This window comes from Sander vitreus, chromosome 19, assembly GCF_031162955.1.
Source record: "Sander vitreus isolate 19-12246 chromosome 19, sanVit1, whole genome shotgun sequence".
Classification (NCBI taxonomy): domain Eukaryota; kingdom Metazoa; phylum Chordata; class Actinopteri; order Perciformes; family Percidae; genus Sander; species Sander vitreus.
The window spans coordinates 5,697,588-5,724,805 of NC_135873.1; the positions used below are offsets into that span (position 1 = coordinate 5,697,588).

At 41.2% G+C, this 27,218-nt stretch overlaps 3 protein-coding genes across 7 annotated transcripts in view; 1 reads left to right on the top strand and 2 right to left on the bottom strand.

Moving 5' to 3' along the window:
- Positions 1–17,368, bottom strand: part of poln (polymerase (DNA directed) nu) — a 51,777-nt gene extending 34,409 nt beyond the window's left edge. The window contains exons 1-13 of the mRNA XM_078276619.1: positions 17,244–17,368; positions 15,778–16,137; positions 14,555–15,504; positions 8,168–8,688; positions 7,745–7,914; positions 7,474–7,586; positions 6,335–6,471; positions 5,864–5,932; positions 5,692–5,752; positions 5,244–5,308; positions 723–806; positions 448–543; positions 209–265 (exon numbers count right to left, since the gene is read on the bottom strand). Coding sequence (XP_078132745.1) covers positions 209–265; positions 448–543; positions 723–806; positions 5,244–5,308; positions 5,692–5,752; positions 5,864–5,932; positions 6,335–6,471; positions 7,474–7,586; positions 7,745–7,914; positions 8,168–8,688; positions 14,555–15,504; positions 15,778–16,137; positions 17,244–17,368 — 2,808 coding nt within the window. The remainder of the gene's footprint in view (positions 1–208; positions 266–447; positions 544–722; positions 807–5,243; positions 5,309–5,691; positions 5,753–5,863; positions 5,933–6,334; positions 6,472–7,473; positions 7,587–7,744; positions 7,915–8,167; positions 8,689–14,554; positions 15,505–15,777; positions 16,138–17,243) is intronic.
- A 214-nt stretch (positions 17,369–17,582) lies between these two features.
- Positions 17,583–22,683, bottom strand: haus3 (HAUS augmin-like complex, subunit 3). 2 transcript variants are annotated; one of them, XM_078275955.1, is made up of 6 exons: positions 22,594–22,683; positions 20,138–21,183; positions 19,797–20,006; positions 19,270–19,502; positions 18,710–18,995; positions 17,583–18,247 (listed from the first exon to the last, which is right to left on the bottom strand). In XM_078275955.1, exons 2-6 carry the CDS (start codon positions 21,158–21,160, stop codon positions 18,020–18,022), a joined length of 1,980 nt encoding a protein of 659 aa, XP_078132081.1. In that variant the 5' UTR covers positions 21,161–21,183; positions 22,594–22,683; the 3' UTR covers positions 17,583–18,019. The 2 variants fall into 2 exon arrangements, with proteins under 2 accessions (XP_078132081.1, XP_078132082.1); XM_078275956.1 differs by having other exon boundaries at positions 22,598–22,660.
- Positions 22,684–22,730: 47 nt separating this feature from the next.
- Positions 22,731–27,099, top strand: LOC144534179 (prostaglandin reductase 1-like). 4 transcript variants are annotated; one of them, XM_078275958.1, is made up of 9 exons: positions 22,731–22,829; positions 23,726–23,850; positions 24,046–24,091; positions 24,224–24,283; positions 24,847–25,014; positions 25,686–25,959; positions 26,150–26,255; positions 26,512–26,630; positions 26,769–27,099. In XM_078275958.1, the coding sequence occupies exons 2-9, from the start codon at positions 23,745–23,747 to the stop codon at positions 26,877–26,879; spliced, it is 990 nt and encodes a 329-aa protein (XP_078132084.1). In that variant the 5' UTR covers positions 22,731–22,829; positions 23,726–23,744; the 3' UTR covers positions 26,880–27,099. The 4 variants fall into 4 exon arrangements, with proteins under 4 accessions (XP_078132084.1, XP_078132086.1, XP_078132087.1 ...); XM_078275960.1 differs by having other exon boundaries at positions 22,787–22,874; XM_078275961.1 differs by lacking the exon at positions 22,731–22,829 and adding an exon at positions 22,886–22,904.
- Positions 27,100–27,218: the final 119 nt, after the last annotated feature.

A 27,218-nucleotide genomic window follows, 5' to 3' on the forward strand; every position in this document is an offset into this window, starting at 1 on the left:
GTAAGCCCTCAAAAGGCAGAGCTAAAAATAATTCCTCCTAAATGGATTGTTTATAAAATACACTATCTAACTCCAACCTTAACATTTGATTTTGGTGGCAAAATACCCGTTCTGCTTCAGACTTTAATAAGAAAAGCAAACCCTTTGCTAAACAATGTTTTTGACAATTATGGCACATGAATAAACAGGAGCAGAGAACATGACTGACCTGTCTGTACTCTAGAATGATCTTTGGCAGAGGGTGCAGGTCCTGAAGCTGCAACAACTGCAACAAAAAAGACAGAAGAGAGAAAGATGGCGTGCCTGTCTGATGTGTGCGTGTCTCTGGATTCATCAGTATGAACTTGTCAGTGCACATAATGAAACTTCAAAAAAGATTGAGCTGGTTTTTCTTAGATTAAACTGATTAAATCGACATATCTGTGTGTGTGCCTGTGTGTGCCGTACTGCAGCTTCTGATGTTGACTGCTGTTGTTTGTTGATAGTCTTGGGAAGTTTCTTGTTCTCACAGCGCTTATGGAGGCACAGCTTCTCGAACAGGACCTTCAAACATTGTAAATCCACAATATCCACGAATCCATAACATTGAAACATACACGCATAACACAGAAAAGTACACAGATAGTGTGCATACATACAGTATGGAAAGGTCATACTTATTATAAGCAAAAGCATACATACACATGCATACAACACACAGATGTACACGTTAAGGTACACACTGTTCGTAGTTGAGTGTTGCTGGTGACCAGGAATATTTGTCCAGCTGCTCGGTGGGCCTCCTGCTCCAACTGCTTCATCTTAGCCTGACAGAGAGAGACAGCGAGAGAGAAAGACAGAGACAAAACAAGAGGAAAGAAAGAGTCAGAGGGGGGAGGGAAGAGAAGATCAAGGTAAGACTTGGGTCGTGTAGTATTTGCAAATATTTTGTTTAAGCCAAGGTAACAGTACTTACTTACTTACTTACTATTTAAAGGTCATACAGTAAACATCATTTAGTTACTGAACCAATATTACTCAGAGGAGCTTACAACAAATACTAATTGCAGTATTAGTACTAACTGACAATGTGTTGTTATGCATGAACATTAGTGGACCATAGGGACCATCAAGGGGTTTAACACATGATCATTTCTGACATGTTACATAGTAGTTCATTTAAAAAATAAAGACAAATTATTGCCCTGTTTTCTACATCTCAACTTATTAAGAGTTGTTGGTTAAGTGAACCCAAACATAGAACACAGACCAGGAATCAGATAAAGTTGAACCCGTTTATTGCAGGAGTGACTGAAGTTATTTGAGGCGAGAACTGTTAATATGTGCAAGACAGAACTTGTCTAGTTTCTCCTTCCTTTCAATGGCCAAAGGCAAATCACTCTGTTAATCTGTCTAATGCACACATCAGTCACACAGCAAGCTCATTAGGATCACACACACACACACACACACACACAGACAAACATACACAAATTAGGAAAAAACAAATCCATATGTATATACTGTACAAGAACATACAGATGCAAACTACAAAAACACACACACACACACACACACACACACACACACACACACACATTCTGCCACACACTAAGTCCTTAACACACACACAGAGAGCCAGACAGGGTTTATTTAATGACTGCTGTGATAATCCAGTCAAATACAGAATGAACTTTGTCTCTCAGGATGGGCAACACAGACAGCATGATAAACTCAGTGAGAGAGAGGAAGTGAAGGGATGAAAACTCGTAAAAGGAGGGACAGGGGAAAAGAAAGCATGATCAAAATAAAGGGAGAGAGAAAGGAGAGGCTGTGATGAAGTATAAAAGGCAAGAAAGATAGGAATAAAAAATGCTCATGAGGAAAAAAGGGAAAAGAGACTGATAGAGGAGAGTGAAAGGTAGAGGCACTTTACAAAAGCATATGAAGATGAAAAAGGAAGGCAGAGAAGCTAAGTGTAACAGACAGAAGTTAAAATAATTCCTGCTCATTCAAAATACATCCTAAACATGAACATTTTAGTTTTTTACTACTGGTGTGACACCCACACACCAGCAGCTCATAACAAGTCTGACTGAAGTAGAAAACACTGCTTAACAACTTGACAGGCAAACTAGAAAATGAGGGAGAGAGAGAAACAGGGGCAAGTATAGATAAACAAAAGGGAGGGGAGAAGGTGAGGTGGAGTGACGAAATGAGAACACAGACAGAAAGAAGAAAATAAAAGGGTTCAAAATAAGTTGAAATGTGATGCAAATACTTGAGTGGGTAGGTGGGATAAGAATAAGAGGAAACATTTGAGAAGATGAGAAAACTGTGGCGGGAATAGGTGAAGACTAGGCAACAGCAGGGAGTGCTGTGGCTGGACCTTGATAGAAAATGGCATTTGAAACAAACATACATCAGTCAGAGGAGTGAGACTGTTACAGAAAGAACTAGACAAGATGATGGGCAGAGGCGGGAGAAGCAACAATGGCAGAAAGAGCAATGAAAGAGAGGAGGGTGGAGAGACAAGACGGATATAAAGAGAGAGAAAGTGGAGGAGCTGGCAGGCATGTACCAAAATATGTACTTCTCTCTCTCTGTCTTAGCCCAGAGCAGGCTCCAGACTGCCTTATCTATATTGGATGCTAGCCCCTTAGTGTTGCACCCACCCACGGTATGGCAGGAATCTAATATTGTAGGGCAATATTTAGGATTAATCATTGCATCAAAATGTGGACATTTCAGTTTGGTCCTGACGTGATAGTTGTTTACAGAAGGATGTCTATCTGATCTGAATAGTGATGTCTGAAAAACATAGACCGTATGTTAAATGAGTGTTTATTAACTGACATTTTTGTCAAACTGAATTTTATTAATGATGACTGAAAAGACAAAAGAGCATGTGAGTGTGTTTGTAAGATGCAAGCTGACAGACAGGAGGGGTCCTCTGCTTGGTGTTCAGACAGGTGAACTTGACAGCTCCCAATACAAGGAAATCCAACAAGACAGAGTGGGGACATGCGCTTACAGGCACACATTACAAAAACACACACACACACACACACACACACACACACACACACACACACACACACAAAAAAACTTCAGTGCTTCAGTATATGTTTGTGTACGTTGGCAGGGGCAGACAGTGATGCTCCTTCCTGCAGCACAGCTTCCTAAAGGAAGAAGATAGACTCCATCCTATTTATAGTAACAGCCAGCAAGATACGAAAAGACTATCTTTACACAACACCCCTGCTGGCACTTGCAAGCAGTTGTAATTGGGTTTGCGAGTGTGTGTTTGTCTATGACTGCCTGAACACTGAATAGGAACGTGTATTCCTGAGCATGCATGTGTCCACAACATCTGTATGTCAGTCTTTGTGTGTCCATAATCACTCTCAAATATGGTCTCCAGAATTGGTTTTTATCTGCATGCAAACAGGACAGGTCCTCAGAGGATGTCCACCCACCACATGACTAATCCTACCCAGAAGAAGAAAAAGAGAAATTATATTTTTCTTTCCTTCTCAGGCTCTTGAGTTTTTTTTCCAGAGATCTCTCCTGTTTCTCATATCCTCCCACTGTTTGGCTTCCATTTGTATCAATACAGCAGCTGTTTACCGCACTGTGGTTCAGCAGCCGGTCTTAAATGCAATCAGCTAAGAATGATGCAGTACAAATGTGAGCTGACCCTGAACATCACACCTACACAAAGGCCAGCACCAAAATGAAGTTTCCAGGGGAGCGACTCCATTATGTTTGTTTGATATAAACACATGGAAGCTGTTACATAAGACTCCGACACATTTTCCTTATTCATTGCATAATGCCTTTTAGGATTCGCCTTAATAACTTAGGGTTATTTCTATACAAACTCACTGAAATTAAAAGAAATTAATAATAGTTATTTCTGACTTAGAAAGGTACCACTTTTAAAACCCTTACAATGTCCTTTTTTGGTGTAGAACATTCTAATTGTCTCAAGATCCATTTTTTTAAAGTCTGTCTCATTTTCTTTTTAAGAAATATACATAGAATACTGTTATACTAGCTAAAGCATTGACCCACTTTTATCTAAAAGTCCCTACCACCAAAAAAATGAATGGGAACAACAAGTCTTTTTTTATACTTGTTTGTTTCATCAGCAACAAACTCATCCCCATCTCTGACATCTACAAGACCCGCATTCAGCGCATGGGTCTAAAAATACTACAGGAGTTCACGCCAACCCTCTCTTAAATACTCTCCCCTCTGGAAAAAGACTCAGGTCCATCAAAACCAAGACATCCTCATCAACAGCACTTCCTGCAGAACCATCCAATTATTAACTGGCTCCCCAGTTCTGTACCAGCACTTTTCTAAAGCTTGCATTAACCAACACTGTATTTTAAAGTCACTTTATTCTGTTCTGACTATTTATATCTTTCATCCACAGATGTATGTAATGTTTTATGAGGTGGGGGTTATGCAGGGTTTCCCCCAGTGTATTGCAAGCCTGGTGGCCCACCGGGCCTAAGTCTCCCCCCACCAGGCCTAAGCTACTGGGAGTTATTAATGTATTTTTAAGATGTTTTTTGAACTACAGTTACAGTGGGGCAGCTCGGGGTTGCTGCAGTATTTTACTTAAAGGTGCTGTAGGTAGGATTGCGAAGAATACAGGACTTAGCCAAAACATTTGAAATTCGACAATTTCTCAGTCCCTCCCCCCTTTCCGCTAAAGCCCAAAATGGTCTCCTATGCCCCTCCCCCCACAAGGGAGAATGAATATGTGAGCCTGAGCAGTGACTGACATGCAGTTAGACACCCCCCCTGGCCCTGATTGGTGCATCTGAAAAGGGAGCGGTGGAGTTTTGCAAATCGCACTACAGGCTGTAGGTGGTACCAGAGGAGCCAGATTTGTTTTTAAATTACCTGCTTCATGCAGTTCTACTGGAACATAGGGTCAGTTTCAGCAAATATGACAGAAAGAAGTCTTACCTATGGCACCTTTAAAACAAGGCAGTGAAACAGAGGTGAATTGAATTACTTACAATTTGCCTGTCTATCTTTAAACACACTGAGCAGAATGTCTGGTGGGACATTAACATCAGCCATGAGGCAAATGTTGATGACTCCTGGCCGTGAGAGATAAGTTTATCTATCCTGCCAGCAGCAAAATAAAAAACTTGTGTCTTCTGGACAAACTGTTCTGCTGTATTCATTAATAACATTATGGTATTGAATGTACCACAAAGGTTGTTGACTTTCTGCCTTACCCCCAGCAGGTCTGAAGTTCTCTTAAGAGCTTCTTTGTCCACATGGATGTGATGGCTCTCCATGGCTGAAACAACACAAGTATTTACTGCTCCACAGGAGCTGATACAGTAATTCTGGCTACTACTATAATATATTCAGAAACCGGTTTTAAAGGTTAATTTGAAAAGAACGGGCCGTGTAAAACAATATGTATGCAGCTCTATTGATTGAATTAGAGCATTGACAATATGTTTAGTAATGCAATATTGTCTCTTAGTCACAGCCTAAACATAAAGTATGAAACAAAAACCAGCCAATACTGCATGCTTCCAATGTAACCTAACACAAATGTGTTACAATTTACACTTTATTTTGGTTATTCAGGGATATTTCTTCAAGAAAAATGCACTGCATAAGGGTGAAAAAAACAAATATGTGCTTACTGTCTACTGGGGGAAAAAAACTCACCTGCCAAAACAGAGATCATGCTGAGCTCCATGTCAGAGTACAGCTCCCACAGCCCCTGGCTCTAGACACACAAAAAGTCAGTCAGGTGATGTGTTTTGTGTCGGTATACGGTATGTACAGGTGTGTGTGTGTGTGTGTGTGTGTGTGCACATGCGCACGCACGTCAACTAACCTGTAGTTTAAAGCATAGCTTCATGTTAAGACAGTAGAGTGAATAGAGACCTGAGATGACCTGAGAAACCTGAGTGAGACAAACAGAAAAAAAGAGTAGGTGGGGAGGAACATACTCAGCTTGCTTTCTAAAATATGATGTGGATTTACTTCTTGTGTTCAGGGAAGAATCGGCCGTCCAAGTACTAGGCAATGAGTGCTTAAATGGAATATGAACTGTCTTCAATGCCTCTCTATCCTCTCAAGGACAGATTTCTAAATGTAAATTCCAGCCACTGTCTATTGGTGGGGTGAAGTGATGACTTGTGTCCCTCAACATATGACCACTAGACCACTGTGCCTCAGCATTAATCATGCTGTCCTTCAAAACACTGAAACCCCTACCAGCTCCAAGGATTTGTTCTGTAGGTCACCCTGATGCCTTAACAGGGAATTGTCCTACTTGGATCCATAAATTCACATCTTAACTAACCTTTTTGGTACCCAGGGCAGGTGTTGTATGGGGTCTTTTGCTGTGTTTATTGAGAAGGTCCGGGTAGCAGGAGGAGGGATTTGTAGGATCCAGAAGCCACCCTGACACCTGTGGGTCCTGGATATGGCAGCCTGCCACTGTAGAGAGAGTATGATATTGAGCAGTAAGCAATATGCTGTACTGCATACTGATGAGACATTGGCACCACATTTTGGAGATTACAGCACATCAATAAAACATAAAAATGTGTACATATTTGTATTGTAACTTGTTAAAAATGTCTGATGCACAAGTGGTTTGACAAGTGCCTGTGCTGTTCCTTTTCTTCTGTGAAAACTTATCATTACTGAAATCATTGTAATTAACTTGTCATTCATTGTAAATTCAAGCTTTCTACAGCTGCTGTTGTTTGTGAACAATGAAACTACAAACATTCCACTGTATTGTGTTTTTGATTATTTGATACATTTTGGTTCGACTATCACTTCAACAAAGGACGTGACTTAAAGGAACACGCCGACTTATTGGGACTTTAGCTTATTCACCGTAACCCCCAGAGTTAGACAAGTTGATACATACCCTTCTCATCTCCGTGTGTGCTGTAACGCTGTCTGACGCCCCCCGCATTAGCTTAGCCTAGCACAGATCATGCTGTGCTTTTCGATGTTGCGCTAATCACTCTGCCCAAGTAGCAGTGCTTCCACCTTCTGAGAATATAGTTCCCACTTAGTATACGGTTAGAATATGGCTGTGTCTCATGTGACCTTATTTGTACACCCTGTGACTATACAAATCACAACATGTAAATAGGAACATGTTTGCGTTATTTTGTCACTTATTCGGAGCAGTCGGCTAGTTGGAACCAGTTACCTGCATGATCTGTGCTAGGCTAAGCTAATGCGGGGGGCGTCAGATAGCGTTACAGTACGCACGGAGATGAGAAGGGTATGTATCGACTTGTCTAACTCTGGGGGTTACGGTGAATAAGCTGAAGTCCCAATAAGTCGGCGTGTTCCTTTAAGTCCTTGATAAATGATGAGGGTGATGAAAGTAGTGTTTTGAAGTAAGAGTAAACAATTGGAACTGGATGTGTTTCTATGTGTGTATGTGCATTTATGCATGTATATGGGTAGGGTTGCCTTGTTTCCAGCTAAGGTCTCGTCTGTAAAACTGCAGAGCTGTACGAAGCAAATCCTTGGCTTTATAGCACACCACCAGTTGGGATCTTGATAGCACCTGTAGCAATATATCTCTATGGAACACAGACAGAAACACACACACCTATGTACTTCTGTGACACTTTTTTGATGGATGCAAAAGCAAAAATGGACGTATTCTAAACGTACACTTGAAATTCACACATCATCATATACTCTCACTTCTCTCTCACACTCACACTCACACACACACCTAGTAAAGAGCTCCTGGCTCTGGTGTTTGTGTTGCTGGGCCCATGCAGGTGTGTGCTCTAGTTTTAAGTACACCAGACTGTCATTTGGCCCGAGCGTGTCCTCTGGTGTGCTGCGGTCAAGATTGTTCTTCATCAGTATGAGGAGGCCACACACTGCTTGAGTGAGCTTCTTTATCAAGGATCAAAGAGGGAGTTAACAATTAATGAAGCGGCTAAGCCACAAGAGTAAATGGTTTACACTACACTACTGGTTAACAACTGGGACATATACTTGACACAAGGCAAAGCTAGAGTCTGTTCTCCTTTACAGATGCAAAGGAAAACTGAAACGGTCACTTAAAATTGTTAAATTTCACTTAGCAAATCATGATGTCAAGTCTCCGAATTTTATCAGCTGCAAAAAATTGACCAGCTCTGCTTACCTGTTCTAGGTCTAACTGAGTTGTTCCATCTCGGTACACCAAGGTTAGCACCAGTGCCTTGGTCTTTCCCACCTTCTCAAGCATTTGCATCTTCTCGTCTGGGTTCATTTTACCAGAATCCTTTACTCTAGGATCAGACATCAGGGCTGCAGTCAGACAGCCAGCTTTGGATTGGTTCTGGGGCTCATTACCATTAGCCTCCTCGTGAGATAACTTTGGCCCATTTATTCCCTGGTCAGGCCCACATTTGGCCCGTTTGAGTGGTTTGCAGGTCACAGAAGATGGGGTCTGTTTGGAAGTATTCCTAGCTGATTCAGGGCACCTTCCTTCCACCATACTCTGCCGGATCTGTCGAGTTTGCTTTGGGCCATATGGGTCTTTATGTACCCCTAACACTTTTCCTGTTTTATGTAAAGGACTGACTTCAGTCTGTGGTTTTGGGGTTACAGCTGGAAGTTCAGGGATAGAGGTCCCGGTCTTGGCTCTCTTCAGCTCATTTACCCCTATTTCCCCAGCCTTTTCTTGAGAGGAATAAGGAGGCTTCCATTTTGGAAAACGTCTGGTTAGGTAGATTTTAGGAGGAGGGTCAGCATATTGTTGCTTAAGTATTTCAAGCTTCCTCTTTAAGGGGAAGGAGGGGATCAGGGGAGGATGACATGAATGAGTTAGGGATGTAGGTAGGTGGCTGTTTCCCAGGTTTTTGCTCGGTTTTGTGGTAGTTGAGATCAAGTCTTGTGCTGAGGAGTTTTGTCCAGCAGTAAAACTGCATGTTGAGGCCAGTATCTTGGTTGAGCTGATCCCTCTGACATTTCCATTAGCAGTCTATACACCAGGTGAACAGTGTGCAGTCAGACAGGGACAACGGAAACAGAGAGAACAGGAGAGGCAAGAATAGATTTAGAATTATTTTGCAACATCAGAAGACAGAAGACTTATAAACACAATCGTTCTCACTATCTGTGTTAGTTTTGTTCCATAGAAAATCAATACATAACAGCAAATCTGTTTAGAAAAGTCAGCAGAATCACATCAAATGTTCTAGTTACACATAATTATCACAGAGAACAATGCATGCCTTATCTAATTATTCATGTTTAGATCTAGTTGGATAATACGAAATGTGTGAAAGAGAATGAAAGCTGAGAAAGTAAACAGGTGAGCCGGTGGGTAAGCAAGACAAATTAAATAAAATGGGAAGCCGAGCAAGCAGGAAAAAGAAAAGGGAAGGATGTAAAAACAGGACTCCTGCTCCCAATCAGACGTAAGCGCTGTGTCCCAGACAAAACACAGACAGTCAAGACGCTGTTTGTCTGACTGTCTGCCTGAAGTGGTATTACTCACACTCAATCTTATTCTTCTCGATCTTCTTATCTTATTTATTTTTCATGAAGAGGGAAAAAAGCTTGTTTTGGCTGGATGACGATGAATATTTGTACTCTATGCAATTAGATTTGAAAGGGTTCAATGAACTAATATGACAGATTACATGTGTAGGACATATATATGACTGTATGAAGTATATCTGCTGTATTTGTATTAGGGGTGGTACGGTTCATGAAAAAACATCCGAACCGCTCGGTCCACTTGTCTCGGTTCGGAGCGTGTGTGTGCCACACGGTTTGACGCATGCGCAATGTAGCCTCGTGCCCATCAGGTGCCCGTATGTGACCTCAGACAGTGCGTTTCCCTTTCGCGCAAAAGAAGAGGTGTGGATAAGTTACCAACAAAATGTAGGCTACAGCTACAGACAAAAAACTTATACAGGAGGACCTGACAGCTACGCTCGTTATTGTAAGTGCAATGATAAGTCCAATAAGTACTTTATCAAACCATATGACTGTGTCCCAGCCCAGGCCAGGATAGGAAATTAACTAACAATGTAAACTGTTTTTATGTTTAATGTATTCTGACTTATTCAAAAGACAGAGCTTTAAGAGTTCCTCTCTTTTTCTTTTAAAGGATACATTTTTGTAGGAGGTACACTGAAGTTGGCAGTTTGATAAATGCAAGTTATTTCAATTGATATTCTGTAATATTTCAATCTTCATGTGCTAAAAAGGCACATAAGTTCCTGTAGGTGGCAATACACATTCTCCTTTTTCTGCCAAATAAATGAAAAGCATGTTGAAATCATCAATGTCTTCCCTCTTGCTGTATCAAAATCTCAGCTAGCTTTCCTCAGAGATGGTCCCAATAATGTGCTTAAAGTCAAGTTAAATTCAGTTTGTGCATGATTACATGATATAACTATATAATTATTTAATACTGTATCCTACATTGTGGATAATTAAGCTATATATCATATGCTGAAGTATATTTCTGGAGTGTTAAAGATTAAAAGAAAAAAATAACAAGAACCGTACAGAACCGAAAACCGTGACCCTAAAACCGTGATACGAACCGAACCGTGGGTTTTGTGAACCGTACCACCCCTAATTTGTATGTAATGTAATACATAATATGTCACACAGTGAGTATCATACTGTATGTTAAGTCCTGTGATGGATGGGTGCAAGCAGGGCATGGAATTAACACCCGACCACCCGCCAAATGCGGGTGAATTTTGCAATTGGCAGGTAACACTGTCAATCTACCTGCCACATTGGCAGGTAGCCAATGAGAATTGAGTGATTCAGATGCGTAACTATCGGTAAGCAGGGTACTCGGTTGCTTACGGGCCTGGTCCAATCAGGGGCCCGTATCACTGGAAAACATTGATTGACAGCCGGGGCCCCCTATCGCATTTTCATTACTCACACAATCCCAGCAGTCCCACGTGCAGCCACTGACCAAATGGGAATGAGAATGGGTAAAAATTTCCTTGTTTCTGTTATGAAGGCGAGACGTGTGTGACTCGAACATCTCACATTTACCAACAAAACGTACAGCGAAAGACCGTGCAAAACATTTCAGACCGTCCTGCCATCATGTATACATTGTAACATCAATGTACGCTGGAACAATTTTGCACTCTAAAGTCAGCGGCTGCTGTTTCAATCTGTCGGCTGTCTGCAGCAGGAGGGGCTGTTGCTCTATTTCCCCCGCGACTGACACACGCACACACAAACACACACGGTGGATGCAGGAAAAAACGCAAATGAGATGTACAGTTTGACCTAAATTGAGGACAGCTATGCTCGTTATTGTAAGTGCAATGATAAGTTAAAGTCCAATAAGTACTTTATTAAACCGTATGAATGTGTGTCCCAGGCCAGGATAGGAAATTAACTAACAATGTAAAGATCAACAAGCCACTGACAATGGCAGATATGTTCATATTTGATTCATTCAATAAATTATTATTTTGTGTCTTAAATCCACCAGCCATTTTCATATTATACCAACATTTGCAGCATCTTGAGCCTTTTTGGTAAGATTCCTAGGTAATCTCAGCCCAGAGTAATTCATTAATAGTAATAATTATTATTCTCCCCAGTTTCCTTTTTATTTATTTTTTTACTTTTAAGAACTACACAAAAAAATGTAAACTTTTTTGCAACAACTCATGTGTTATGGTGCTCATTCACCAGTGTTTTTTTGTTGTGGTGCGCGTAGTCTACTCCTGATACTCATCTCATCTCTTATATGCAGTGGCGTAACAAGCCAACACCAGGCCCCTATGCAAGATTATCAAGGCGGGCCCCCCTACTACAGCACGTGATGACAGCGCAATGTCCACGAGTAGGAAACCATCAATAGGATAGGATAGGATCATAGAGACACAGTAATTCCTGTTTTCCACCTTTTATGAGGCAAAAAAAAAAAACTGGCTGGTAAAAAGTCACTGTGGCAGGTGGTCAAAAAAGTTATCTTCATGCCCTGGGTGCAAGTGATGGAGAAAAAATAAATAATAAATATGGCTTAATCTGATTGAAAAAGCATTTAAATTACCAAAATGTAAGATACAGTATTGACACAAAACAGAAATGTTATGATCCCATAGAGGCCAGTGGAGAAGTGGGAGGATGAGAAAAAAGGTGAGAAACAAAAGTACAGAAATTTGAGTCCCATCTCCCAAAAGTACACCCTCACCCCCCTGTAACCTCCCCAGCATCTTAAAAACATCTCCATTATTCATACCCTTAACTCCCATCTCTATTCATGCAAAAGATCTGAGCGTGTGCACGTGTTATTTGAAATCTAGGTAAGAGATGTGAAGTTAGGTATGAAGACAATGTGTGAGTTAATGAATGCACACAATTCTGTATGTCAGCACTGCAGTGGGCCTCGGCATGTAGGAATTCCTGTGATTCAGCTCCCAGAGGAGAGTCTTCCTCATTTCGCTGTAAACACAACCCTTTTTTTCCTGCTGACAAAGTCATGAACCCCCCAAGGGTGCTGTGCTATAGGATATAGATAGAAAACCGAGGCAAGCCATGGCCCAAAGCCCAGTACTGGGTGGAGGAGAGTGTGAGAGAGTGAATGAGGGGAGAGAAAGAGAGAATGGATTGGTGCTTCCTGCTTATTGTAGCAATACAGTGAAGACCTCTTTCTAACTCTCTTCCAGCCTCTCCCACTTTTCTCCCCTTCAATTCTCTCACTGCATCCTTCTTTATCACTGTCCCACATCATCCTTCCATCTCTCCACCTTCCTCCCTTTATAGTTGTTCCTCTTTGCTGCTCTCTCCTTTTCTGCCAATATATAACGTGGACTACTTACTATTTTTTTTGGCTTTACGACCCATTGAGGAGCTATCACTTGTCAGCTTGCTGCAATACTGCCGACAGCACCCCGTTTCACAAAAGCTAGATTGGTTTCTATGTGCATCGAGGAAATAGAAGCCTAATCCTTTTGAAAGCAGCTATTTAAATTTCAGGACTTTTTGGTGTGTTGCTGCTGTACACACTGTTGCCTCTGCTTACAGGGATTAAAGTGTGGGAGACAGATGACAACAGGGAAAAATAAGTATTTTGGAATAAAAAGACCATTAAACAACTCTTAGCAAGTGAGGGAAACTTTTTTTCCACAATTAAAGTGTCTAAGCAAAGGTGACTTTGTTTAAAGGACAAAACTATAAAACTTTGAATTTCACTCAAGATCTTTGCCTCATGTCCATCCATTTACGTATCTAAGGCAACCTTGCTTTGTGTAAAATTGTAAAATGTAGCTGTCATGTAATACAGTATTGGTAATATTACAGACTTGCTCTATGGAGACTCACTTGTATATTGCCATGGTGCTGGTGGTTCCCAAGGAGATAGGGAGCTCTGAACTCTAACCTTTTTGCCCTGCACTTCTGGGACAACGGTGGCATGGAACAACTTTCTCTACCCGAGTCCTCTAGAGGGGAGGAGGTAAAAGCATTTCTATCAGATCATCACTTTTCAGACAGATCAATGACCCCGCTCTGTTATGTAAGTATGGGTTGGACTAAGCACCTATGGGCGCTTACACAGTGTGTGTGTGAGACCTCAGCAGTGTGTGACAGGACAAGGTCAACACTATATATCCTGGCTAAGATCAAACTGACATTTTTTGTTACGACACTTGTTTGCGTATGTTGTTGAGTTTGTGTTTGTAGATGTGTATGTGTGTGTGAGTTGACTCAGCATTGTCTCAGCAGCTGAGGCTCAAGCCACCTTCCTGCGGCTGTAATGTAAGCTGGCACACAACATCTCTCGTCAGTGCTGAGTGTCCTCAGCACTGCTCTGTCATCGCCACTCCGATAAAAGAAAGATGGCTGAAAGCCACTGGCAAAAGTCTGACAAAACTTAAAATGCTTAACACCCCCAGTACTGTTTTGTCTAGGCTAGCAACTGGTACCAAAAACAGTCCCCACAATTTTAATTTGAGTCAGAGAACTGAACCGAGAATTGTAGCACTTGAATTTAAGTGTAGCTTTATAGACTTTAATGATGTAGTATGCTTTCTGGTTCCATTAATTAATCTGCTCCTCTAGGAAATAATGCAGCCCTAATATTTCGACTTCGACAATTTTAGTCAAAGCATTTTAGTCATTCTTTGAGTCTCTCTCCCCTTTAAATAGGTAGCAATAATACTCCTTGGGATGTTTAAAGAGACCCAATGGCTTAGTGGGTTCTTAGTGTGCCTAGTTGACGACAAAAAGTCATAGTTTGTATTGGAGAGCATTTACTCTTGCAGTTTTTTTGCTTTCACGTAGACAAGTATTCTAGCACACTCTAGTGTTAACTAGTTGAACTACACATTAGTCACAAATTCATCAGTGGTAAAAACGTGACATTAATTCATTTTTTTCTACCATCTCAGCCCCATCAACTACTCTCTGGCACAATAGTATTACATTTTATAACAACTTGGAAACTAATGACGGTGACCCAGACAAATGGAATATAAATATTTGAGATACATATAAGAATCACTTTATAGAAACTAAGATAAAACAGCATCACCAATCATGCACCTACCTGTAGATGTACTCCCATTTTCACTGTCCACAGGTGGCATCACATACTCATTTCTGTCTTTCCCCCTCTCTCCTGGCTCATTGTCTCCTCCAGGTAACTCATTGACCTCTCTATAATCTGTCTCACACTGGCTTTCTCTTATTTGGACATCAGAACAATGTTGCTGCTCTGTCTCAATTTTATCTTCAGTGCTTGAATCAATACCTGCACTGCTCTCTCTCTGCACTTCCAGACCGACCTCCATTACGTCTATTCCTTCCTCTGTGGTTCTCTCCAGGTTATCAGCAGTGGTGTCACCCAGGAATAATTTGGTGGCCTCACACTGCACCAGTGGGTTTTCTGTGTTGTCCTTCTCTGCTGTTTCAGTCACAGTCTGACTCACAACCTGAGGGCTTTCAGCTTGCCAGTGGCCCCACTTGTGATCTCCCCTTTCTGAAGATGCCAAGATCTTTTTTGGAGTGCCCAGAAGACATCCCACTAGCATCTCTTTATCCTCAATGCTAGAGGAACGTTCAACTTTGATTTCATGTGTATTAACTATATAATCAAAGCCCTTATGTTCCTTCTGCCCTCTGTCCACTATTTGCTGAACCCCTTCCTCTGACTGGTGATATAGTATGCCCCCATCTTCTTCTCCACTGACAACCTCTTCAGTGGGGTTGGACAGTAGTAGCTTGCACTTTGCTTGGCTGTCCGAACCTACAGCATGGTCTAGCTTTTTTCTGGGGATATGCCAGCTCTCTGCATTTCTGTTTTCTTTCTGTGCACCTGATGTGTCATTATCTGTCTCTTCACTTATTTTAAGGCAGGAAGAAACTTGGTGACAAGTCAAAGCAGGCTCAGCTTCACGGGTATTAGGGTAATTGGTTGGGGGGAACAAAGCCGTATCATGATCCTTCTTGTCTGGAGAAAGATTGTGGATGAAAGGTGGCCTGATTTCTTCAGTGGAGCTATGAAAGTAGAAGACAGAGTATGCTGTATTTATAATGCATGCTTTTCACTCACTAAACAAGCAACAGATTGTTAATACATGCTAAACTTCAGACTGCTTTCATTTATGTTACCTAAAGTTATATATGTACTTAAAAGGGGAAATGTCAAAGCGACAAAATATTCTCTTAACCCCTGAAAACTTCAGAATATATTAAATTCTCAAGCGTGTGCATACGTACATTAACACTTTGATAACAACAAATACTAAACCCATTTTCCTCGCTACTAACCTTCTCCATGGTGTAGCTTGATGTTCATAAAGTATCTGTGGTATTTGGAGGGACAGGGTGTATTTGTCTCTATTGGAGAGAGATGCTGCCATCTTCTCATGCTGAGTGAATGACAGAGCCAGACTGGACTGGCAAGCAGGGGGAACGGAGTACTTTCTTGGGGAATAAACCTGTGAGCACCGATAATAGCCTTCAGTCTGAGACGTCTGCCTTTGACGTGAGGAATCCCAGCAGGAGGAGGTCTGGGATGACAGGGAGCAGTCTGGTGTCTGTGAGTACTGATAGCAGGCTGAGATCTGAGAGCTCTGCCACTGGTTGGAGGCGTCATTGTAAGAAGTGGAAAAGGAGGGCACCTGGGGCCTGGACCATAACAGGAATTTCTTTTACTTTTTCTGTTTTACAGATGTATTAACTACATTAAGGATTAGAACATATTATAGCATCAATATATAAAATCAGGTCTCATATAACAGTAATAAACATTTATTGTCTATTACAGAACAGTCCAACCCATACAATGGTTTAAAATCCAGTGAGATATCCTTTTTTCCCTTGTTTATACTAATATACTGCACTAAACGGCTGGCAATTACTGTGCCATTGTGTTGGCCAAGAGGCTTCTGCACCAATCTGCTCAGGTTAATAATACTTTTTTTTTTTTAAATAATACAGTAGAAATAAGATATTAATAAAATAGATATTCTAACTAAACATTAGTGCAAGTTTTCATGTACGCTTAGTTTTGACTTCATCCGACGTACCGGTCTGTCTCTCTCTCTTTGTTCTCTTGCTGACTCAAGCTCCAGGTGCTCTGAGCCCATGGCTCCCTCTGGCTGCCATTATACTGCTCCTCTACCACACACACACACACACAAACACACACAAAAACAAGAGAAGAAAACAAACTCTCTGGGAACTAAATATATTAAGTAACTTCTAAAACAGGATTTAAAAGGCATTCTATCTAACTTTTCCCTCTTCGGTCCCCCTACAGGTTGTTGGAACTACAGCCGCGCAAGCTGTAGTTCCAATGAGACAACCTGTAGGGGGACCGAAGAGGGAAAAGTTACATAGTATGCCTTTAATGTTGTTGAAACCAAGCTTGACAATTAAAGCAAATGTGGGTTTTGTCAAGCAATACTGTAGGTCATTGTGATTTATAAAGTCGGTATGCTTCATCACAGATTTTTTTGTTGTATTACTGAACTCCATAACATCTACATACAGTATTCTAGAGCAAGATTTGCTAAAATATTTTACAATCATTCAAAATGTTACTGAGCTACAATACCATTTTCTACTGGTTTCAACAATGTAAAACAAAATTTGAGAAGAAAATATTCATCACAGAGGCTAAAACTGGGAAACAGAAAGTGTATCTACATAAATCAAGAAACCTGTTCACTAGTGGCTTCACTTATAATATACTGCATACTTAAAATATTCTATGCTCTGACTGACTTTGCCTGCGATCGTAGAAGTAGTTGTGGTTGCGTCTGGCTGCATGTCCACTCTGGGCCCGCAGAACAACCAGGATCTTCTGTGCCGCCTGAGACAGAGGCCCTGAGTACAACCTGCTAGACTGCTCCATCTCCTCCTTGTTAGAATGCCTGCTACTCTTTCGCTCTACCTGGGGATATCTGACTCTTCAACTGCCAATGGTCTAAACAGAACAAAGGGGGAGAGTAAGGTCTGTTACACACAGACCTGGTTTAAACCGGCATCTCAAAAACACATCTAACCCTCCAGATATAGACAATTCAATAATCTTACATTTAAAAAGAAAATTCACAACTAAACCTCCATAAAACAGAACATTTTCCTTTATTTATCTGATGACAAAAAGAAAACATGGACATTTAAAACATCACAAGACACTAAATAACTTGATTAGTTTATGTAAAAATTGTTTAAAATAACACTCAAATTAATCCCAATCATCATATAGGCAGTGCTGCTCCATATGTAATCAAACTTTTTCCCAAGTTGAGTGTTGTCCCAAAGATAAAAGAATCAAAAGGATTGAACCCCATCTCTTGCATAAACCAAGTGAAGGTGCAGATTTGGAGTAGGTTCAAACTAGTACACATTGTACCAGAGCAGGGCTTTCTTAGTAAACTTCGTCCACAGAAAGCAGTGTACTTCTAAGATATCTTCAAGCTTTATAACACCGGTTGACTCCCTTAGCACAGAAACTCGACATTGAGGTTGAGCTGGCACTCCTTATTCATTGTGGCAGGCTTTACTGCTGCCCTCTCTTCGCAGCCATTTTGCCCTCCAGATCTTCCACTACTTTCTGCAGCAGCCGGGTATCCAAGTGGAAGTAGATGTACAACTCCCTCTCTCGCCTGAGGAGGGCATTGCGCTCCAGCTGAGAACGCTTGGCTTTAACTTCCCCCATGATTTCTTGCATTACATGCTGCAAACTCTGCAGCTGAGACTCTGCTCCCACAAGCTTCACCGTCAGCTCCTGTACAGAGAAAGGAAGAGCAATGAGAAATGAACTAAGAAAAAAAAGCAACAGGCTAAGTGAACACACATATCAATAAAACATAACTAGTTATGCAAATAAGGTAATTAACTTACTTGCAAATATTTCGTTAACATCTCAAATAACAGACATAATGTGCCAATATAAAAGTACAATACAACACTGTAAAGCTTGTGTCATGCAGCAAAGCAGTTCCTCCTGAGAGCCAAGCCGTCATGCAGTGCTTTTGTACCCGTGTCTTCTTATTAAAGTACTTGACATTGTGATATATGAGAAAACTGTGCAAAAGAAAAAAACATATTGTGCTACCAAGTTTCCCTCACCAATAGTGACGACTAGTAATTTAAAACTCAACTGACTCACATTAAGGATTGCTTCTGAAATGCACCCTGCATAGTTGACCAAGATGACTGTGCAGAAAAGAAAAGGAAACAAACCCACCTGTGCATTAGGGCAGAGCAGCTCCTGGTCAGTGATGGCCGTTGGACGTACCTGTGGCCCCAAGACCAGCTGTTGGAGCTCTGTGTACATTGCCCTGTGGAGCGCCTCACAGTCGCCATAAAGACGAGCAGCTGTGTAGTACTGCTCACGGCCAGCACCAGCTAGAGCATCTCGGGTCACCTGAAGGTTGCCTGCAAGGTCACGAGCAGCGTGGTTCAATGCTTCATATGTCCGGAAAGGCTCTGATCGACCATGGTCTGAATCATGGTCAAGGATCTGGAGCAGCCTGAGGAAAGAGGAAGTAAGTGAATAATCCTGATTTAGGTCTGCACATATTCTCATGCCAACTAACAGCCACTAGGGTGCAGTGAATGAATAAATGAACCAGTTCATGCGTTTCCCGTATAATATCCGTTTAATAAATTATTAGAATTCAATAAGGTATACTAGTATAGATAAAAAAGTTGACATTGACAATAAACACTTTTTTTTTTTAAATGCTCTTAACGGTTTTAGCTCTGAAAACAGGTCTACAACACATACAGCTTGAGTCTTCTTACCTGCTGAAGGCTGCATCTTTGCAGCTGATGATAGGGTTGGGCCTGGGGTTGATGGCCAGGTCAGGGTGTGCTAGGGACTCAATTCTAAGGGTTGCCGTTTCACCTTCTTTTACCAGTCTGCTATTTACTTCTTCCAGCTGCTTAAGACAAGTCCTCCACCTCCTCAACTCCATCTCCTGACCCAGGAGCACCAGCTCAAAGGAAGCCTTCTGGCGGAGTAGGTAGTCTCGTACCTTGGAGGGGAAATTTACATTTGTTTTTACTATGGCTGTTGGTTTTATTTCATTCTACAATGCATAAGGCCAATGTTTGACACAGGGATCCAACTATGACTTTTATTAGTCATTAATTCTTAGTTTGCTAGATCTAATTAGTAAAAAGGTCACTTTTAAAACAAGATGACAAAAGGTACAACAGTATTATGTTTCGAAGCACCTTGTCTAAGTAGCTTAAGCAAAGCTGATTGATGGCTAAACATGATCCCTGCTGAAAAACTGAGGGTGAAATGGGTGATATCACCAACTAACCTGATTCTGTCTGGATGTGTAGTAGTCCTGTCTGGCTACTTGCAAAGCCAGGTCTCCCCTCACTACCGGCACATTAAGCAACCTGGCTGACTCTCTGAGGGCAGCAGGTACTGGTCCATGGAGCAGAGCCTCCAGCTCAGCCTCCACCGCCTGCAACTCCTTCCTGGAGACAACCTCACGGACATGCAGTGAGGAGGACATGGATATGCTCTGGTAGAGTGAAGATACAGATATGAAGGAGAGCTTAAGAAAGGAAGCACAAATAGTAATAACTGAAAACACTATGAGAACTGTGATACAGTTTGCATGAAATAATAAAACGTGCAATATGTCTGATTAACCTTGGTATGAGAGGACTTCTCAGAGAGCCAGTCCAGTCCAGCCTTGACACTCTTCTCCTCTGCCATGGCCTGCATCAGTTGGTGCTGGGCCACAATATTAGACCACTGAAGTCTGGCCATCTCTGTCCTCCTGTGGTCCACCATTCGCGCCTCCCTCCCTCTCCCCTGGTGCTTGTTCTCTTCATCCTCTCCATCTTCACAAGAACTGAGGTCAAGGACCTGGAAGCGCTCAGAGCAAGAAGTCTCAACAATGTCAGAGATGCCCTGGAAGAAATGCTTCTGAGTAAAGGCAGTTAGTGTTTTAGTGTTGAGCTCCTCCTGGTGCAGGTAGGGATCCAAGGCCAGCTGAGAAAGGAGGACAGTGGGGCTTTTGGAGATAGAAGGATTCGATGGGGCCACAGGTTCTCCTTTTCCTTTTTGCTTGGCCTCTGGCTGAACTGGGAGGTACAAAGCAAGCTTTCTCACTTCATCCGTTAGGTTTTGTAATAGAGCGTTGGTGTCAGCATTCTCAGCTCTAATGAAAGCACTGGCCTCCTTTAGCTTACATGCAGCGCTCTCCCGCTCTTCACTAAGTCGTAGATCAACATCTGCACGAGAGGTGGCCACAACCTGCAACCTGTTAAACCGATGTTGCTTCAGCGCTTTCTCTTTACGCAGTGCCTGGAGCTCTGCCTCCAAGTCCTCTATGGCCACATTCCCCTCAGCTGCAAACGCAGCGGATGAAGAAGAGGACCCTAAGATGTTTGCACTGCTCCCATCTGTAGGTCCAATGGTTTTAAGGAGCTCGCCCAAGGCTGCTTCATCCAGAAATGGCTTGCCGGACTTACGCAGCTCCTGAAAAGCATGTGCCTCCTCCTTAGTGAGAACATTGCTCTGGTTAAGGGTCCGACAGACAAAGCGCAAGAAGTGAAGGTTCTCCGGGGCACAGTCAAACAGCCAGTCGAAGTCGGAGGCCTTCAATGATGATGCACCAGGATAACCTAGACGGCCCACAGCATCCACAAACTGGCTACCGTCTAACATGGTGGTTCAGCACTCTGTGCCCCCTTGTTATTGTGGTAGTCAGTCAGCACAATGTGGATTGTGGAGAATTAAGTGAAGACCAATACAAAGAGAGTGAGAGTATATAATGCAAAGCATATACATCATGATCTCTTAAGATAAAAGATGTCCTGATTTGTATCAGGATCAGGGATAATTCAGGCACCCAAAAAAAGAGACTGTTTTCTGGTAATTTTGGAAGTAGTAGTTTGTGGTGCTGCTAAATTGCCTTGTGTTTCTAATGTATTGTCCACCCCATTTATATCAGTGAGGGTAGACTAAATATTAGAAAACACCACTCAGTCAGTATATGCAATACAACACATGCAATTCAACATCACCACAAATTGACCGGAGTTGAATCAACACCTCTCCAAAACAGCTTCAACAAAATATGAACATTATAACCTTCAACAAGGTAAGATTTATTGCAGGGCTGTTGAATTTCACTGATGTAGTCCAAAAATTCTTGTCAGGACAGCTCAACAGTGACTCCTTTCTCCATGGATAATGCCACAAAACACTACAGGAAGTAGTATACAAACCATTACAGGAAACCATTAAAGAAAAGCTGTGATGTAGGTAGTACTTTCTTAATGCGAGCTATCAAACATGATGTGAATGTGAGCTTTGAAGTTAACGGTTATGCTGGATAAACAGGGCGAGGCTCACCCAGCTTTTGGCACATTTTACTGTGTATTGATAACTTTTAAATTTTAATCAGCATGGATAATAATCAGTTAACGTTAAGCTAAGTAACGTTATATTGTATAAGTTAATAGCCGTATAATTCATATACCGTATAGCTTCTAACATTATATTATCTTTCAAGTTTCAACTCCAACTTAACATCACTAACGTTAGCTAAGCTCTTCTTTATCACAAACAACGTTACAGTAACAACGTACTATAGCTATTTTCAAACGCCTCTGAATCTTTCTCACAAGCTAACGTTAAGTTACTGCATAGATATAGCTATACAAGTTACTGCAGTCGCTTGCTAAGAAAAACTTCTCTAGCTATAACTTAACGTTACATTTCTAACACTAACGTTAATTATTTGTCGGTGTTTTAGCAAATACCTTGAATGCTGATATATTAATTATAACTGAGATGTGCTTAGGCAGAAACGAGGCAAATATTCGCTTCTGTCATCTGGTAGAGGTAAGCTGCCCCTCTCGTATGATTAACGTTAGCACGCAGATCCGTCACAAAGGTTAGCTAGCTTAATTTTGGCTTGCGGTAACGTTACACTCACTAGCCAGCAAAATAGCTTGAAAGTAATTAACGTTATAGCTAGCCTGCTAACTACCATGCCACTTCAACAAGCAGTTATGTCGAAAGCAATGTATTTCGTATATTATCTGACAGACAAAAGTAAAATGTATAAAACAATTATCACTCCATTAACTTACTTACAAGTCAGGAACTCCGTTTGATTAGCATACCGTCCTAGCTAATTAGCCCGCGCGCCAAACATCCAAACTGACGGCACGTCGACACGCAGGAACGACGTGACGTCTACGTCATACGTTGGAGGCAGCGTTTACCTTCCATTCCACCCAATAAATTTAAGGATTGAAGCCTGGCTCCTGCCTTTTCTCCTCCCAACTGTTCAACAACCTGCCGCTGCTGCCTGGTCCTGTCCTCAGTGAGTTCACGACTTTTGCTATTTCTTTGTGGCTAACGACAATTGGTAGGTGATATGGACAACGTTGATAAAGATGTATGTAATGTAACATACTCAAACGAGCTAGATTACCTGCTTATATAGGAGAGGGGGCATTAGTAAACATTAAGCAGATTGGGAGTTCACTTCTCTCTTATGAGCTTGTAAGTTTATGCTGTTTGCTTTTTCGATCTAAGGTTAATAACTAATGTTATCTTACTGGTTGTTATATGTAACGTTAACGTTATACTATCGCATACTAACGTTAACGTTACACGTGTACGATCACTGCCGTCTTCTTTCAACCGTATTAAGAGCTAAATCTTTCCCGGAAAGTAATCATTCCAAGCTAATGTCAACTCATCGATGTGCTTGAGTTGTAAGTTAACGTTATTATTAAAGAATATTTGGTGAAGGTGAATAAACTCCTCTTTAATTGCTGTTTTGCATAGCCGATTTGGGACGTACCAATTAACAATGCACGTGCAACCATTACAACTTCTGTGTACAGATACCAGGATACTGCAATCTAAGGTGTAACGTTAGCCATCAATGTAAGACTTACCAATATAATGTTGTTACTTCACTTTGTGCTCCTTAAATAAGCAGAAAAAAATGTGATTAAGTTTGAGCCACAGTATATCCACAAGTTAGTTTCACATACCTAATGAGTTTAATTGTCTTTTATGAAGTTTCGGTTTTTGGCATCATGATTCAAGTAGGCTTTTAAAAAATTATTATAGCTTTTACTTGAATTCACTTATTAGTAACTGAGTAGTACATCTAACATGTCGTGTTTTGCACAGCGCCGGTAATGAGATCACTGCACCAAATGTTACTGTCAGTTTCATTTCAAACAACTGCTTTATCTCTCACAGCTGCCCCAAACAAATAATCATGGTCCAAGCCAAGACGTGGATCCTTACCAAGCACTTTGACGGCTTCCCGAAGGACAGCGACTTTGAGCTTAAGGTGGAGGAGCTTTCTGCACCCAAAGATGGGGGTAAGATGATTTTTCTCTCTTTATTCTCTCTACTTAAGCTTGAAGAGTAGTGCACACTCGGTCTTCTTTTTTCAAACAATAATCCCCAAGCACTTTAAATGAGTCAGTATTTACTTGATTGAGTCACATACAGAAGAGGAAAACAATCTGATCAAGTGTACACTTGTTTTGCACTGATGTCTCTTTTTGTTTCAGAGGTGCTTTTGGAAGCAGTGTTTCTCAGTGTCGACCCATACATGAGGTGAGGGGAGAGCAGGTCCGGCATCTGAAAAAACATTCTAAATAATTGTTGCTAACACTCCGTTTTAACAAATCATTCATTAATCCAAAAATGCATATACAATGTAATACAATGCACTATTTGTCTCTCCAGGCCATTCAGTAGGGTTCGCATGAATGAAGGCGATGTGATGATTGGAACTCAAGTGGCCAAGTAAAGAACACAAACACACACACACAGGAATGTCTTTAATCTGTGTATGTACCGTGCATGCCCCAATGTTTACTGAAACAGAACCCGTACTGCACCTGCTATTAATTACTGAACCCTTTGATTCACAGTGACTGAAAAGCAAAAGCGCACAATTGAAATGTTCTTGGCTAAGTGTTCAGACGCTCAATCAGTTTCATTGGAAATGTCTTTTATGATAAACATGCATAACAAATTACTCAGTGACCAAACTTTCCAAACAACCTCAAAATAATCTTTTAAACACATGTTATGTATTATCTTTACACTGTTGTGAAGCAAAGTGCATAAAACTCATCTGCCACATGGTTTGACATCATACAGTCATCTAGGATACCACAAAGAACTTAAATATCAAAAAACTAAAGAGTTGTAATTTTTAAGGTACTTTTTCTTTTTCAATTTAATCTGGTGTTTAGTTAGCAACTTTAAATGGGCTCAGTGATGCCATGGACTGAAGTTGGAACAAGTGAGACATATTCATTGAAAGAGGACTTCTTTCTTCTGCTTTTGTGTTTTTTCTGTAGAGTGATTCAAAGTAATAACCCAGCATTTCCTGTGGGAAGCCATGTTGTTGGTCGTTGTGGCTGGAGAACCCACACAGTCTGTGATGGGACGGACCTAATTCCAGTCATGCCTGACTGGCCGCAAGACGTCTCGTTGTCCCTGGCTCTGGGTGGCATCGGCATGCCAGGGTAAGGCAGAGGTTGCCTTTTATAGGTAGAAATAGAATGCAGAGGAGTTATATGTGGCAACCCAGGCTTTCAAAAGTAAAAATCCAATACTTTTCCTCTAACACAATTTACTGTGACTTGTTTTTCCAACTTTTACAACATGGACATGAAGCTGCCTGAGCTGAATCATCAGTACAAATTAATTTTGATTTACATATTCAAATATAAGTTAAAAGATGCAAGACAAAATCTTACAGGAAAGATAAAAGAAGTCAGCTTTATAGGTAGGCTTGGGCTACTCCCATCTGTGAACTACTATGCAGAAAAAGAATACCTTATCCTCCCTGAGTAAGTAATAGATAAGACTGTTTATCTGGAAAAGGTATTGCCATTTCCCTACTTATGTTTGAGGCCAGTAAAAGGGAGGGAGTTGTTTCTTAGCTATTTTAAAGACCCTCAGCAGAACATCTGAGTTTTGTCTTTTTTTGAGAAAATAAACTGTTAAGGCTCCAGATGTTTTGTCCTGCTGGGGAGTTGAAGTCATCTTCTGATTACCTTGGTATGGAAGCATTTATAAAGAGTTTACATAATGAAGGTCAAAGAGGCTGTTCTGTGGAACTAAAGGAAAAACAGACCCTCACAGTTTCAGGTTTTTGTAATTAGTGGAATATACTCTTTCTTGTTCTCTCCAGACTGACAGCTCTGTACGGGATAGAAGAAGTCTTGGGACTCCAGAAGGGTGAGACCCTGCTGGTGAATGCTGCAGCTGGGGCAGTGGGATCTGTGGTGGGCCAGATTGCAAAGATCAAGGGCTGTAAAGTGGTGGGTTCAGCAGGGTCTGATGCCAAGGTGGCTTTCCTCAAAGAACTGGGCTTCGATGAGGCCTTCAACTACAAGACTGTTGGTTCCCTGGAGGAGGCACTGAAGAAGGCTTCTCCAGAAGGATATGACTGTTTCTTTGAAAATGTAAGCAATGGTGGTGTAGCTCCAAGCCCGTAAAGTGTCCTTGCGCAATTCTTATTTATGCTCTCCTTTCTCTGTTTGGCTAATGTGGATGATCAAGTTTTCCAGCTTACTTTAACACTGTCCGCTAAATGTTTAAAACTTAATTATTGCTATTATTTTTACTGGTTTAACTGACACTTTTTCATTCGAGGTGGGAGGCCCTTTTTCAAGCATTGCGATACAGCAAATGAAGAACTTTGGAAGAATAGCTGTGTGTGGAGCTATTTCCACATATAATGACACCACACCCCAAACAGGTGTGTACTTCCCTCCTTTCATTTTCTATATCAATATTCCTGCTAATGTCTCTGCTTTAACTTGAAACCTGCTTTAAGAAAAAATAGTTATTCACCCCTAACAACGTCACATGTTCAGGTGATTTTGCATCTTTTTCACTAGAGGGTGACATTGTGCTACTGAAATGTTGGATGAAATGTACAAACTGTAGATGTACAGACTTTGTTTCCTTGTGCTACCATTGAAAGTTTTGTTTTCTTCAACCATCTCTCTTAGGCCCATACCCCCACCTGACCATGATCTTCAAGCAGCTTAAGATGGAGGGCTTCATGCAGAGCAGGTGGGAGCACAAGCACCCCGAGTCCCTTAAGAGGCTGATAGGATGGTTGAAAGAGGTTAGTGACTGGAACCAATTTATCATGATGCTGGATCCAAATCAGATTTTTGTGTGTGTGTGTCTTTAGTAAAAATGCCCATGTGTCTGCTTCTGTGTCATTTTGGGATTTATTTATTTGTTTATTCTGCATCTGCAGGGCAAACTGCAGTGTCGGGAGCACATCACAAAAGGCTTTGAAAAGATGCCAGCTGCTTTTATGGGGATACTGCAGGGAGAAAACGTCGGCAAGGCTATTGTCGCAGTCTGATGTGGAAAGCGAGTTCAATGGAGAAGAATCAGTATTATTAATACCTGACACATTATTACAGAATTCATACATGAAGGAAGCATTAGTTCAGAATTCATTGTTAGTTACGTTTTTAGATGGTTTTATTGAACTGCACCATCTGCTAGGTTTGGATTTTCATTCATGGTAAGGCACATTTTTTGGTAATGCATTTAAAGAATAAAGATGGATGGACAAGTTACTTTAAAGAATCCGGTTTGGAAGCACAAATCTTAGCATTTATTCCTCATGTTGTCATGTCACTAGTTGCACTTACTGAATTTTTAGTTTAGTGAATTAGTTTTTAACCACCATCCAGAT